Source organism: Mobula birostris, chromosome 10 (assembly GCF_030028105.1).
Source record: "Mobula birostris isolate sMobBir1 chromosome 10, sMobBir1.hap1, whole genome shotgun sequence".
NCBI lineage: Eukaryota > Metazoa > Chordata > Chondrichthyes > Myliobatiformes > Myliobatidae > Mobula > Mobula birostris.
The window spans coordinates 41,387,188-41,402,666 of NC_092379.1; the positions used below are offsets into that span (position 1 = coordinate 41,387,188).

The 15,479-nt window shown below is 46.2% G+C and overlaps 1 protein-coding gene across 1 annotated transcript in view; it reads right to left on the reverse strand.

The window, feature by feature from the left end:
- Positions 1-4,588: 4,588 nt before the first annotated feature.
- LOC140203620 (serine/threonine-protein phosphatase 2A 65 kDa regulatory subunit A beta isoform-like) overlaps positions 4,589-15,479 on the reverse strand; it is an 88,184-nt gene continuing 77,293 nt past the window's right edge. The window contains exons 16-18 of the mRNA XM_072269668.1: positions 12,577-12,719; positions 9,592-9,683; positions 4,589-4,923 (exon numbers count right to left, since the gene is read on the reverse strand). Of these exons, the coding sequence (XP_072125769.1) occupies positions 4,589-4,923; positions 9,592-9,683; positions 12,577-12,719 (570 nt within the window). The remainder of the gene's footprint in view (positions 4,924-9,591; positions 9,684-12,576; positions 12,720-15,479) is intronic.

Consider the following 15,479-nt stretch of genomic DNA (forward strand, 5'->3'; position numbering starts at 1 on the left):
AGTCCAGTTAATTAATGTCCTTATCGCTTGCTTTTCATCTTGGGTTCAGTGATTTCGACTCCTGTGAATTGCCTTTAACAAAGCATATTGCCTTCAATAAAGCGTATTTCCCGACTGGGAGAGTCACCAATTTCGCCTCTTCTCTGTGGCTTCCTCATGGGGAATTCTGTAAAGACTGAGGTGGTCTCTCCTTTAAAATGTTCCACTCCACCCCCGGCCCCCTCCCACCTCTGTATTGTTTTACCAAACCTGTTTCTCCATTTCTGCTGCAGCCTCTGGCTGTTGCCCAGATCCCGGTCTGCCTTGTTTGTTAAGATTCTTAAAGGCAAACTATCCACTAATCGCGCTGCTCCTTTTTATTGTTCGACCCTCCCCATTCTTTTAGCTCCAAATTTTTCATTTCTATTCCTTTAATACCTAGTTAGAGTTGAGATTCGATTTCATCCTATTTCTCCTTTTAGGGTTACATTGTTTTATTGTGACTTTAGTGTTCAAACTGTGAGTTTACTGTTCTGTGGGTATAATGTGGTCGGAGCTTGTGGCTGATGTATGTTGGGGTTGGGGTTTAACCTCAGTCGTCTGTGCCAGTTTTCCCAGCTCCTTGGATTTACTTTGGCTTATGAGGACCAGGATGATGAGGGACGTGTCACTGCTGGTTAGGGTGCGAGTATGCGGGCAGTGGGCAAAATATCCCTCTAGTGTTTGTGGATCTCGTACTGGAGATGCAGTATCACTTTACCCTGCCACTTTGTTTTTAGCCCACGTTGTCATCATCTCGGTCCCCGACTGGGATCTTCCTCCTCTTTAACCTCCATTCTGGCGTTTAAGTTACAATGGAGTTATTGCCTATGGATAGTGTTTTGGATTTGGGGTTTTTTTATAGGGACTGGGTGCTGTGATCTGGGGGTTGTGCGGTAGCTAATTGAGGGGTGTGTGGGGAGGGACATGCCCGGGGGTAGAGTTAGGTAATGGGGGTTGAGGATTCATGGCGAAGGGAGGTGGGGTGGGATGGCAAATGGCATTGCGGGGGGGGGGGTCCCCTGCAGTAGGGGTGAGGGCTGAAATAGGATCCTAACTGCCGGTGATATTGGGTGAATTTGGCCCCCTGATGGGGTAAGGGCTTAGGTTTATGGGGGTGTGTAGCAGGGTTGGAGTTGTTAGGTTTAGGGGTAGGGTAAAGGACAGTTATATAAACCCTTTTATGTGGTGTGGTGTGGTTTGGGTTATTTGGGGTGCTGTCCAGTTTAGTTGGGGTGCAAGGTCCATTGGAAGTTATGGTTATGGTGAATGCTAGGGTTGGGGATGTTTGTGGGGTGGCATGGTTCTGGTGATGTGGGGGGAACCTGGCTCCCGGGTGAGGAGAGGGCTAGGGTTTATGGGGGTGTGCTGAAGGGTTGGAGGTGTTAGGCTGAGGTGTATGGCTGGGTAGTGAGGTCACGGGACTTTGCGGTGGTGGGAGGGTTAGGGTTAGAGCACCCAAACCGATGGTGTAGTCGGGTGAACTTGCCCCCCCCAGTGGAGAGGGGGCTCAGGTTTATGGGGGTGCGTAGGATGGGTGAAGTCATTATGTTTAGGGATACGGCCGAGGAATGTGTACGCAGGCCTACCCATGGGGGTGTGGGAAGAAGAGGAACATGGGGTCCATCGTTAAGTAGGCCCCTTTGTGGGGCTGTGGGCAGGGTCCACTTGGGCGCCGTCTGGTTTAGTTGGGGTGTGAGGCCCTTTTGGATGTTACGATCAGGTTGGGGGGTAGGGTTGAGGGGAAGTCCGCTGGGCGGTGGGAGGTATAACTGGTGGTGAAGGGTGAGTTTGGCCCCCTGGCGAGAAGAGGACCTGTGTTTATGGGGATGAAGATGTTAGGTTTCAGGGCAGGGCCATGTGCTGGGGATGCATTCTACCCCATGGGGGCAAGCTGGGAGGTTGGGGCAAGTGCTGTGTCTGGATCAAACTGGTCGTTACAAGTCTATTCTTCCTCATGGTTATCCCTGTAGAGTTATAATCTCTCACGTTATCCCTCTCTATTTGGGGAATTAGTTTCTGTTCTGGGGCCTAGTTTTTAGTCTCTATTTCCCAAGAAAGACGTACCTTTCCTATTTAATGGTCACCTGTCTTAATTTTGTTTCAGGGTGGGTGACTGAAGGGGCTCCTCCTCTTCCTCCCTCCCCTCATTTTCTCAATGTTTTTTTTATTATTAATTTTTTATTGCAACACCAACAAATTACATTCAATACAACCAGTTGCCAATTACATTTTGACTGTTAAACCCCGCCACCCCCCAACCTTCATCACCATCCCCCCTCCACCCCTCTCTCCCCTCCACCAATCAACTGAATAGTAGTACATACACAGACAAAGCATTCCTATTTTAACAAAAGATCTTTTAAGTTAGATATCAAATTTGTCCACATTAAGATTGTGTTTGGTCGTGCATCATTTACTCTTGCTGATGAAAGTTCCAGGTAAGAAATGTCCAAAAAGCTCCGAAGCCCGTGAGTATTTGAAATATCGTGGGGAGGTTTCCAACGCTGGACTACAATCTTCTTAGCTGCAGTCAGGCCTGCCAGCCAGATTTTGCGTGTTTTTTCCGTAAGGGAAAGGTGGGAGACATCATTTAGAAGATGTACAGCGGGGTCCATTGGTAATTGTACCCCCGTTAGTTCTGTAAGAGTACTGATAACCTTCCCCCACAAACCAAAATCCCCTGGACATTCCCATACAACATGTATAAAAGTGCCAATGGCTCCATGGGGCAAAATGAGCAATAAGAGTCAGGAACCAGTCCCATTTGATGTCTAATTCTCGGTGTTAAATATGCTCTATGACAAAAATTTCAAGTGTATATACCAATGATTTGGGTTTTTCGAAGCACCGGCAGCATTATCCCAAATCGCAACCCAGTCCAAGTCTTGTCCCAATTCAGATATGTCCCTATCCCAAGCTTTCATTCCCGATGTGGGCATATATTTCTGGGAGTTTAATTTATCATAGATATACAACACTATCTGTCCTGGAGGACTCTGTATCCAATTTAAAATGGGATGGTCCTTTAAATCTGACCCCCAGGGAACGCCGTAGGCTTTACAAGCTGATCTTACTTGAAAGTAGCAAAAAAGAGAATGTTTATCAATATTATATCGAGATACCAGTTCTTGAAAGCCAAGGATAGTACTTGCCCCATTAATATCTTGAAGAGTAGTAATACCTTTATCCACCCAAGTTCTGTTAGTGAATGGTTTCCCCCCAGATAGAAAACGATTATTGTTCCATAATGGAGATGATTTACACCATACACTTTTAAATTTTAGGAATTTTTCTGCTGCCCTAAACACTTGTAGCATATGGGTTAAAATTGGATCGTAATACAAATCACATTTTTTGGTAGACATACCTATAAGGAGAAAGTCCTTCAACCTTATTGGTGCTATTAGCTCCAGTTCTATATTTTTCCAGGACGAAACTTTATCCTCCTCCATCCAATAGCTAAGACTTTTTAATACAAATGCTCAGTGATGCAATTTAAAATTTGGACATGCCAATCCCCCATTCGACTTTTTGAATTGTAGAACTGACCATTTTATATTGGGTCGTTTACCATTCCAAACATAGCATCGTAGTAAGGAGTCCAGTTTTTGCCAATATCCTGCCGGAGGTGCAAGTGGGATCATTGAGCTGATAAAATTAATGCAGGGTAAGATGTTCATTTTAATGACCGAAATACGGGCCGGGACTGATGCTGGCAAGTGTCTCCATCTATTAATATCTTCCTCTTTTTTTTAGAATTAAAGAGTAATTTGTTTCAGCCACAGCTGATATGGAAATATTAACTTTAATACCCAAGTAGAGGACCTCATTTGTAACTTTAATCTGGGGAGGAAGAGACACCTTACTTTTATCCGTATTAATCAGCATCAGGTCTGATTTTAACAAATTAACTTTGTATCCTGAAAGAAATCCAAATTCCTCCAGTGTTTTTAAAACATAGGGGAGAGTTTGTCGAACATTCGCCATATAAACTAGCGTGTCATCCGCGTAAACTGATATTGAATGCAATGTTGTACCTATTGTAATAGGGGAGATCTGAGGAGAGTTTGTGCAAGCAGTTCAATAGATATATTAAAAATTAAAGGAGACAAAGGGTCCCCTTGTCGTGTGCCCCGTCCTATGTCAAATAATTCTGAGAAACCTCCTCCCACACATACCTGGGCTGAAGGATTAGCATACAGTGTTTGAATCATATTGATAAATTTATCGCCGAACTTAAATTCTTTTAGAACTCTCAAAAGGTATGGCCATTCAAGGCGATTGAACACTTTTTCAGCATCTAGAAATAGCAGGCCACAGGCAGCCGGGATTTTATGTGTTGCACTCAGTACGTGTAAGAGCCAGCGAATATTATCAGATGCGAGACACCCCCTGATAAAGCCCATTTGATTTGGGTTGATTATTTTCCCAACTACTGTCTCAAGTCTACTGGCTAAGACTTTGGAAAATATCTTGAGGTCGGCATTTATCAAGGAGATTGGACGGTAATTGGCACACTCCAAGGGGTCCTTACCGGGCTTAGGTATAACTGTGATCAGGGCTGTGTTTAATGCCGTTCCATCTCTTCCCGAGGGGCGTGTGGACTTTGCCCAGGGTCTTCTTCCATATCTCCCAGCACCGATGATTTCAGAACTCCTTTTGCTTCCTCTGCCGAGTTAAACGACATCTTCATGCCCTTGATAGTCACTTTCAAGATCGCTGGGTATATGAGGAACGAGTCGATCCCCTTCTGTCGAAGCTTAGCGCGGATCTCCTTGTATCCCTGCCGTTCCTGCATCGTGCCGGGGCTGTAGTCGGCGAAGAACTGTAGCTGGGTGCCATCAGGGAGAGTAGGTTTGGCTTTCCTCGCACCCTCCAGGATAGCCTGCCGGTCGGTGTACCCTAGAAGCCTAAAAACCATGGTCCGCGGTCTTGAGGAGTTGTTGGAAAAGATCCTATGTGCTCTATCGATCTCCAGTGGAGTGCTGTGGGAATTCTTGAGCGCTGGAATCCAATCAGGCAGCATCTTCTGGAGGTAACCTCTTGGATTGTTGCCCTCAGCGCCTGTCGGTAAGTCGACCGGCCGCACGTTGTTTCTCCTGGATCTGTCCTCCAAGTCGTTTAACTTCTTCCATATCTTAGACACCTCCGCAAAACTTCCTCTATTTTATTGAAGACCGTTAAATGTTTTAGCGTGAATGTCCGCTTGCTCCTTTAACGACCGGAGAATGTTGCCATTCTCTGCCATACGCTTCTGTATGAGGTCGTGAGCCTTTTCCAGCAACTCCCTTAGCACGTGGGCTACCATTTCTTGCAGCGACTCCATCTCCCTTACCATTGTTTGTTTAATTAGCATAACTATTTCTTCGGATGAATCGCTAGCTTGTTGTCGCCTGCTGGTATCTTGTTTCCTGGTTGAATTTGTATCTTTTTTTGAAGCCATGTCTTTAGTTAGATCTTTCTCCAACTCAGCCTTGTATTAAGACCGTCTATGAGCCCTGAAGAACTTGAAAAAGGAGGGTTGTATGTCAGCGCTCAGTGCCGTGCCGCCATCTTGCCTTGTGCCTCACTGGAAGTCAATGTTTTTAATTATTGGGTGCAGTGTTGGCCCTCCAGTGGGTATATTTTATATTGTGGGCTTAGCTTTTTAGGCCTCGTTTAGGCTGTTTGGGGAATACGTCTGTAGTCTTTCAATCCATATCCTCTCTGCTCTTTTTAAAATAATAAGAGGAATAGATAGAGTGGATAGCCAGTGCCTCTTTCCCAGGGCGCCACTGCTCAATACAAGAGGACATGGCTTTAAGGTAAGGGGTGGGAAGTTCAAGGGGGATATTAGAGGAAGGTTCTTTACTCAGAGAGTGGTTGGTGCGTGGAATGCACTGCCTGAGTCAGTGGTGGAGGCAGATACACTAGTGAAGTTTAAGAGACTACTAGACAGGTATATGGAGGAATCTAAGGTGGGGGCTTATATGGGAGGCAGGGTTTGAGGGTCAGCATAACATTGTGGGCCGAAGGGCCTGTACTGTGCTGTACTATTCTATGTTCTATGAACTTCTTTACTCAGAAAGTGGTAGCTGTGTGGAACGAGCTTCCAGCAGAAGTGTTTGAGTCAGGTTCAATGTTGTCGTTATTGGACAGCTATATGGACAGGAAAGGAATGGAGGGTTATGGGCTGAGTGCAGGTCGGTGGGACTAGGATTGGGGAAGAGTTCGGCATGGACTAGAAGGACCCAGATGGCCTGTTTCCGTGCTGTGATTGTTATATGGTTATATGGAAGGCATCAATGTATTCTGCTATCCTGTATGACTCACTGCTGCAGTCCGACACGATGGGCCTGCCGGGTGGTATTTCTCCAGGAACAGTCCATGAGTCTGGGTTCCTGTGTATTTTGGGGAGGATATAGAACTTTCTTGCTCGTGGCTGTATCCCTGTCAGGTACTCCACCTGCTTCTTCCTGAGGTATCTAGTCCTTCCTAGTTCTCGCAGAATGTTCCTAATTTCTGTGTGTTTCCCAGTATTTGGGTTCCTTTAGTTTAGTGTAGTGTTCGGTGTTGTTTAATTCTCTGTGTGCCTCAAATAGATATTGCTGTTTGTCCATGATAACTATGCTGCTCCCTTTATCTGCTGGTTTGATAACAATATCCATATTTTCCTTCAGCTCTTTCAGGGCTGTTCTCTCCTTCCTAGTTAAATCGGGCTTATCCTGTACTTCTCTCTCCCTCTCCATTATCTCATCCAGTGCGAGGGCGAGGGTGAGGGTGAGGGTTAGGGTATGCGGGCAGTGGGCAAAATATCCCTCTAGTGTTTGTGGATCTCATACTGGAGATGCAGTATCTCTTCACCCTGCCACTTTGAAAACGGAACACATGACATGCTTTTTACGTGTTTCTGCTCCGCAAAAGTCGCAAGGAGGTAAATCCTGCACCTCTCTGGTGTGCAACACGAAGCAGCGTTTACCTTAATCCACTTTATTAGGGAAAGCAGTCAAAACAACAAATTAGGAGAAAGACGTCCACTGGTAACAGGTTAAACGTGCCTAACACAATCTCTAAAATCATTCAAAAAACTAACAGACATTAAATTACGTGATTTGCAATATTGAAATGGCATCCCAAATGTGACTAGACCACTGGAATGATACAATATTGTGTAATTCTGGTCGGGAAGAGAAGCTTAGCTATTGAAAAATCTACTTTAACTAATACGTACAGAAGCAATGGCTGCCTAACCAAACCATCAGGTAATCACAGCATCCACTGGTACTGCTGTTCAAGTCACTGGAATAATGAGGTCGGCATTGAAAGTCATTTCAATAACTGTCTAACGGGCACTCTTTCTTTTAATGTTAAAAATGATTAAAATGGAAATTAAGGTAGGTCAAAACTTATAGCATATCATTCAGCAACCTGGGGACAATGCAGTGCAGACACATGAGGCCCCACCTTCGGACCCATCAATGTGGAACCCACCCCTTCACCAGGCCCCATCAAATGCGAAACCCTCTCCTACATCAGGGTCAGGACCCATTAATGTGGACCACTTCCCCAAGCCAAGGCCCATCCAACGTGGGCCCCTCACTGGGCCCCTCCTCTGCCACCCCATCCGAGAACAGTTTCAGATTGGACAACATCTTCAGTTTTAATTCGAGCATTTGCCACTGGATGCTGGGAATACAAGCGAAGGTGTTTTGGGAAAGGAGGAGGAGGCATACTGGATACAAGTGACTGTCGACAGAGCAGCAAAGCTAATAACCTCACATCCTTGTTAACAGTTAAACCCATCGGATACACAATGCCACTGGGTACACTACAGTCAATGAAAATAAATAGGGGGAGTAGACAGCTTGATATCTCAAGCTAAATTGAGACAGCAGAAAGACTGCAGAACTAGAATCTACAAGGCAGCTAAAATCCAGTGACACTACGTATGAGACGTTTACATTTCCAGGGGTAATTCTTTAAAGAGTGTTGTGTGTGTGGCCTGGCTGCACAACAATGCTATTAATAAAAATGCTGGAGACAGGAGCGAAGTTTCATGGTTCTTTACTAGTAGAAAATGATGCAGAACACACACATACGTATCAATGTGCGCCTAATAGCGCATGCAACGATGTGTTACTACAACATAAAGTAGTCCCCATATTATACAGTAGGCTGACCCGGCTGATGCTGTAGTGGCGTCACCCCGAGTTTGAATCCAGCCGGCTCCCATGCACGCTTTCCATCCATGCTGGGTTACGAGCTGGTGATCTCTTTGGAAACTCACCCGGCAGAAGGCAATGGCAAACCACTGCTGTAACTTGCCTCGTACGCGGTTCCCCACTCCGTCAGAGAGGCGTGGAGGGAAATCGTCCGGCAACTGGAGAAACTCCGGATGTGACGTAACTTTCCTTTTCCCTATACGGTACAAAGAGAGAGTGAAGAAGGTTTTCAAAGATGTCAGCGGCAGATCTCGTTGCAAGTCTGGAGGGCCGTTTCTTCACTCCTTTCTACGATAAGGCAAGCACTAGATAAGAAGGAAAACATGCAGATTAGATATTAAAAGGAGACAAAATGGGAACGTTTCTGAAGATAATCAGAACACGCATCTATCTGTAAGCTATGATGACAACTTGTGGGAATTCTAGCGATGGAGTATGTCATTTCTAAAATATTGCAAGTGAATTCATACAATTGCCAACTCTTAATTCCTGTTGCTTCAAGACCTATTCGGGGAGATGGGACTCGTCAGCTCATCTAGGAGAAGGAAAATTCTGATCTCAAACCTCTGCTGCCTTGCGGCTGTACCCACTCACAGGGAAGGCTTCGGGAGTAAACCCGGAGCTGGAGTCGCTAAGGCAGTCCTACGCTGAATGACAACTCCTGTGATGCTCCTGGTACCAAACTCAATCTGCCGTTCCTTTGGGTGCATGCAGACGGGGAGCTTGCTACATGGGGCAACAGCTTGCTCTCCATATCGTACTGCTACCTCCCTGAAATGAGTTTTTGCAGGGTGGGATGTCTGGCACTAGATTTTAACACCCGTTCCTAAACCCTAAAAATCACCTAATATAAACACAGAACTCTTTACTGAGGATTGTACTCAAAACTCTGGATTGGTTCTTAAAATATTCAGCTTACAGAAACAGGGAGGCAAGTAAGAGACAGAACTGAGAACTTCATGCTTGGCTCTATAACAAGGTTTATAATTCTGAACAATTAGTAAATCCCTTTAACTGGAAACAGTTCCAAATATCACAGCATTGTTCCAGCAGCTCGAATAACCCTCTTGCTGGTTCAGAGTTTTGAATCCATAATTTGTGTTTTATCCCCTTTAATGAACGTGCTGAGGACTGCATGTTTTTCCCCGACCCTCACTCGTTACACGTGCAGATTACAAAACACACATCTTTAGCTTAAAGAGCCTTTTCTACCATCAGTGCCCCCACAGCAGGAACCCAGCAGACACCCATCTTGTCTTGTGCTCATCTTCAGAGACCCAGTGACAGACTCTGGGACAATGCAGGCCACAACTGCTCGAAGGGAGAATGCTTATGCTCGTACCGAGCTGGGTCCAAAGCCACAACTTACCAGTCATGGCTTCCTGCGCAAAGTACTTTACGTCCATATCTTGGTCCTGACCCAATTTCTCCAGTATTGGTTTGAACTTGTTCTGTAAAGTGCTGTGATTTAAAAGCAATTTTTAGTACCTGTGACCTTCAAAAGAAGACAGCAGCACATTCACTTAAATCTAAAGCGATACTGGATATTACCCAGATTAAAATCTCCTCTTTCTGCCTCTCACGCAGGCTCCCACTACCACAACTGATCGTTTACTGGCCAGATAAGGGTCAGAGCTCAACTAGCAGACTATGGTCACAAACTGCAGCTGAGCTCATTTGGGTTAGTGGATGCAAAAGGAGAATAATTCGGATGCCGCATTTTTATGCCGTTGAAGAGAGGGGGCACTGAATGCATAAACTTCCTTTTAATGCAATCCGTCTGTTATTGCTTTCCACACAAATTCCAATCAAATCACAAACGCACAATTTCACAAAAATCGTTCACCGGACGGGTTGGCGGAGATACGTTGCTACCAAAGGAGGTGCAGGGTGCTCCTTCCCTCCGCAGACCTGCAGCTCACCCTTGGGCAAGGTGCAACACCTGCTTAAGACCCCCCACCTGATCAGGGTCACGCAATGCCGTGGGAGCAGATGGTGGACAGTCATGTGTGCAGCCGGTGCAGATCACAAGTCCTGGTTGTGCGACCACTGATGCCGGGCAGACAATCTCTGAAGAGCACTGATAATGGCTGGGGGGTGGGGGGGGGGGTCACCTCATCTTGTAAAAACACACACGGCCCAGAAGGCGTCAATGGCACAAACCAGTTCTGCAGGATAATTTGCCAAGAACAACCGTGGCCATGGAGAGACCACGATCGCCCACGTCACATGCTGATGAAGATGGTGGTGGCGTTAACTGAAATCTCACTGTGCGGTTTTCACTTCTAACCAGGATTTATCCATCAGTGGTTGAAGGAGAGAGGGAAAATGTATTAAAGAAGATTGGAGGAGCAAACTTTTCATGCAGGAGTTGGTAGCTGAGCTGCCAAAGGAGGTGGTGGTGGTGCAGGCCGGAACAAAAACCTGGACAGTCACTTGATAAACCTCTGGTTAGGTCACATTTGGAGTACTGAATTCAGCTCTGGTCTCCCCTCTAAAGGGCGTGGAAACTTTGAAGAAGGTACAGAAGATGTTTACAGGACGTTGCCTGTGATAAACCTCTGGTTAGGTCACATTTGGAGTACTGAATTCAGCTCTGGCCAGCTCTTTAAAGGGTGTGGAGACTTTGGAGAAGGTATAGAAGATGTTTACAGGACGTTGCCTGTGATAAATCTCTGCTTACGTCACATTTGGAGTACTGAATTCAGCTCTGGCCTCCCCTTTAAAGGGTGTGGATACTTTGGAGAAGGTACAGAAGATGTTTACAGGACGTTGCCTGTGATAAATCTCTGGTTAGGTCACATTTGGAGTACTGAATTCAGCTCTGGCCTCCCCTTTAAAGGATCTGAAAAAGGTACAGAAGACATGCTGGCTGGTACTGCAGATGTTACCGGAGAGGTTGCTTTCTCCAGGGTGATGGAGTCTGAGGGAGGGACGAGTTGACAGAAGTTTACAAAATTCTGAGGCAAAGGCAAACGGCTCACAGTTGAGATGTAAAAGCCAGAAGAGAACAGCTCAAAGATGTGCTGAGGATTTGAGTACCTGGAACACACCGACGGGTCTGGTGGAAGTGGATGCAGGTATGAAACAAGAACAAGTGTTTACGATCCAATGAAGGGTCACGGTCTGAAACAGCGACTGGTTATTCATTTCCATGGACGCTGCCTGATCTGCTGAGTTCCTCCAGCGTTTTGTGTGAGCATTGACGTATTTAAGACACTGTTAGACAGGCAAATGAACGTGCGGAGAATGGAGGATATCGGCCACGTGCGGGCAAAAGGACACGGTTCAATTAGGCGCTGCTTTATTTGTAAAGTCTGCAGGTGTTGGAAACCCAGAGCAACACACACAAAATGCTGGAGGACCTCAGCAGGTCAGGTAGCACCTATGGAAATGAATAAACAGGTGACGTTTCGGGCCCAGACCCTTTGTCCGGACTGAAAAGGAAGAATTAGTTTGGTACAACATTGTGGGCCAACGGGCCTGTTCTACAGGTTCAGTGAGCAAGACAGAGGGATGTGGAGTTAGTGTGGCTGAGTGGGTTTACAATAGCAAGGAGTGATTGTCAGTATAGATGCAATGGACAAGAGGTCATGCTTCTATACAGTACAACTGACTGTATCCAGAACCCAAAGGAATATTGCGCATTGCTTGGGAAAGCTGTAGTAAAATGAGGCCCTTGGAATACAAAGGCAGTGGAGAGACCTTAAACAGGTAATTTGGAGGGTAGAAACGGGCTACTAAATGTTCTTGGTGAGGATGTCCTTTCTTTAAAAAAAAGGGGAGAAGGCAGACGAGTGGGGTTGAGGGGAATAATAAATCAGCCATGATAGAATGGCCGTGCAGTATCGATGGGCCGAACGGCCTGGTTCTGCTCCTGTGTCTTATGGCCTTAACCTCTGGATAGAGAAGAAGATCGTTTAAGGGTACCAAAGGATCCAGGTCAAGCAGGAAAGTGAGGCAAACACCACAGGGGAGGGGGAGGCCCGAGGGTTAAGTTTATGCCCCTCCCCCATGCAGTACATGGAATGAGCTGCCAGAGGAACTGGTTGAGGCAGGCACATTAACAACTTCAATAAGCACAGGTACGCGGGCAGGAAAGGTTTAGAGCAAGGGTGCACAACTATTTTGGTGCCATGGATCATTACGCTAGGGGTCCATGAACCCCAGGTTGAGAACCTGGGACGATGGGACCGGCGGAGACGGTGGTCTTGGCCGGATTGGACCTGTGGGTACAAAAGACGGTGCGACTCCATCACTAAATGCCACCACAGTAGCGTCTCAATTTCCATTCCAAACTGGAGGTGAAACATTCTCCACAGGCCGGGTTATAAGCCCCAACTCAAATACTTACCTGGCATCTAAAACCGGTCCTATTTTCTGCAATGATTTAGCCACGTTGAAGCGAATGTTTGCCACCTGATCGCCTGCCATCTGGAGAACCGTCGGCAGCATGTGCTTTGCTGTGATTTCTTGGCCACAGGCTTCAGACAACACCTAAAAAAAAACAGCAGAAAATGCAAACGTTCATTCACAGCCCCGAACTTCACGAAGCAAGACTGAAGAAAAGATCATCGATCTGATTTGTGCGACGCTCAGAATGTATTTTGCCCCATGATAAAAAGGCATAGTCCACACTGGCACCAATGATCACCCGCAAGGAGAGAGATGAGGTCCTGCAACGGAGATTTACAGATCAATAGACAAGTTGTAAAGAAAAAGTGCTGGTATATTGTAATCGCTGGACTACCCCTTCTGCCATGTACGAGCGAGTTTAGAAACAGGAAGGCAGGACGGCTGAAATGTACAAAGTGTGGGTGCAGAGCAGACAGCATCACTGGGATCTCTTCCATGACAAGGTGACCCGAGCCAAGAGAGAACCAGGATTATAAGACGCAAGAGCGGAATTCGGCTACCGAGTCATATATGATGGCAGAATATAGCATTAGTGGTCAGACTCCTGGCACTGTGGAGGATCAGAGGAATCTTGTGGTCAGGGTCCATAGGACACTCAAAGCTGCTATGCGGTTGACTCTGCGGTTAAGGAGGCATACGGTGCATTGGCCTTCATCAATCGTGGGATTGAGTTTAAGACCCGAGAGGTAATGTTACAGCTATGTAGGGCCCTGGTCAGACCCCACTTGGAGTACTGTGCTCAATTCTAGTTGCCTCACTACAGGAATGACGTGGAAGCCATAGAAAGGGTGCAGAGGAGATTTACAAGGATGTTGCCTGGATTGTGGAGCATGCTTTATAAGAATAGGTTGAGTGAACTCGGCCTTTTCTCTTTGCAGCGTACGAGGATGAGAGGTGACCTGATAGAGGTGAACAAGATAATGAGAGGCATTGATTGTGTGGATTGTCAGAGGCTTTTTCCCAGGGCTGAAATGGCTAGAACGAGAGGGCATAGTTTTAAGGTGCTTGGGAGTGGGTACAGAGGAGATGTCAGTGGTTAATGAGGTGGAGGATAAATGCGTGGCTGACAGATTGGAGCAGGGGGCAGGGATTCAGATTTCTACATCATTGGGACCTCTCTTGGGGCAGGTGTGCCCTGTACAAAAAGGACGGGTTGCACTTCAATCTGAGGGGGACCAATATCCTGGCAGGGAGGTTTGCTAAGGCTGCTGGGGAGAGTTTAAACTAGAATGGTTGGGGGCTGGGAACCGAACTGAAGAGACTAGGGAAGAGGGGGTTGGCTCACAAACAGAGTAAGCTTGTAGACAGTGCGAGAGGGAGGATAGGCAGGTGATAGAGAAAGGATGCTCTCAGACCGAATGTTTGAGATACGTCTATTTTAACGCAAGGAGTGTTGTGAACAAAGCGGATGAGCTTAGAGCGTGGATCAGTACTTGGAGACATGATGTGGTGGCCATTAGAGACTAGGATGGCTCAGGGACAGGAATGGTTACTTCAACTGCTGGGTTTTAGATGTTTCAACAAGGACAGGGAGGGAGGCAAAAGAGGTGGGGGCGTGGCACTGTTGATCAGAGATAGTGTCACAGCTGCAGGAAAGGTGGACGCCATGGAGGGATTGTCTACGGAGTCTCTGTGGGTGGAGGTTAGGAACAGAAAGGGGTCAATAACTTTACTGGGTGTTTTTCATAGGCCGCCCAATAGTAACAGGGATATCGAGGAGCAGATAGGGAAACAGATCCTGGAAAGGTGTAATAATAACAGAGTTGTCATGATGGGAGGCTTTAATTTCCCAAATATCGATTGGTGGATCCCAAGAGCAAGGGGTTTAAGATGGGGTGGAATTTGTTAGGTGTGTTCAGGAAGGTTTCTTGACACAATATGTAGATAAGCCTATAAGAGAAGACGCTGTACTTGATCTGGTATTCGGAAATGAACCTGGTCAGGTGTCAGGTCTCTCAGTGGGAGAGCATTTTGGAGATAGTGATCATAATTCTATCTCCTTTACCACAGCACAAGGCTAATAGGAAGGAGCTTAAGAAGGAAATTAGGAGAGCCAGAAGAGGCCATGAGAAGGCCTTGGCAGGCAGGGTTAAGGAAAATCCCAAGGCATTCTACAAGTATGTGAAGAGCAAGAGGATAAGACGTGAAAGAATAGGACCTATCAAGTGTGACAGTGGGAAAGTATGTATGAAACCAGAGGAAATAGCAGAGGTACTTAATGAATACTTCCGTATTCACTATAGAAAAGGATCTTAGTGATTGTTGTGATGACTTGCAGCAGATTGAAAAGCTTGAGCATGTAGATATTAAGAAAGAGGATGTGCTGGAGCTTTTGGAAAGCATCAAGTTGGATAAATCGCTAGGACTGGATGAGATGTACCCCAGGCTACCGTGGGAGGCGAGGGAGGAGATTGTTGAGCCTCTGGTGATGATCTTTGAATCATCAATGGGGATGGGAGAGGTTCTAGAGGATTGGAGGGTTGCCGATATTGTTCCTTTATTCAAGAAAGGGAGTAGAGATAGCCCTGGAAGTTATAGACCAAAGAGTCCTACCTCAGTAAGTTGATGGAGAAGATCCTGAGAGGCAGGATTTATGAACATTTGGAGAGGTATAACATGATTAGGAATAGTCAGTATGGCTTTGTCAAGGGCAGGTCGTGCTTTACAAGCCTGATTTAATTTTTTGAGGATGTGACTAAACACAATGATGAAGGAAGAGCAGTAGACATAGTGTATATGGATTTCAGCAAGGCATTTAATAAGGTACCCCATGCAAGGCTTATTCAGAAAGTAAGGAGGCATGGAATCCAAGGGGACATTGTTTTGTGGATCAGAACTGGC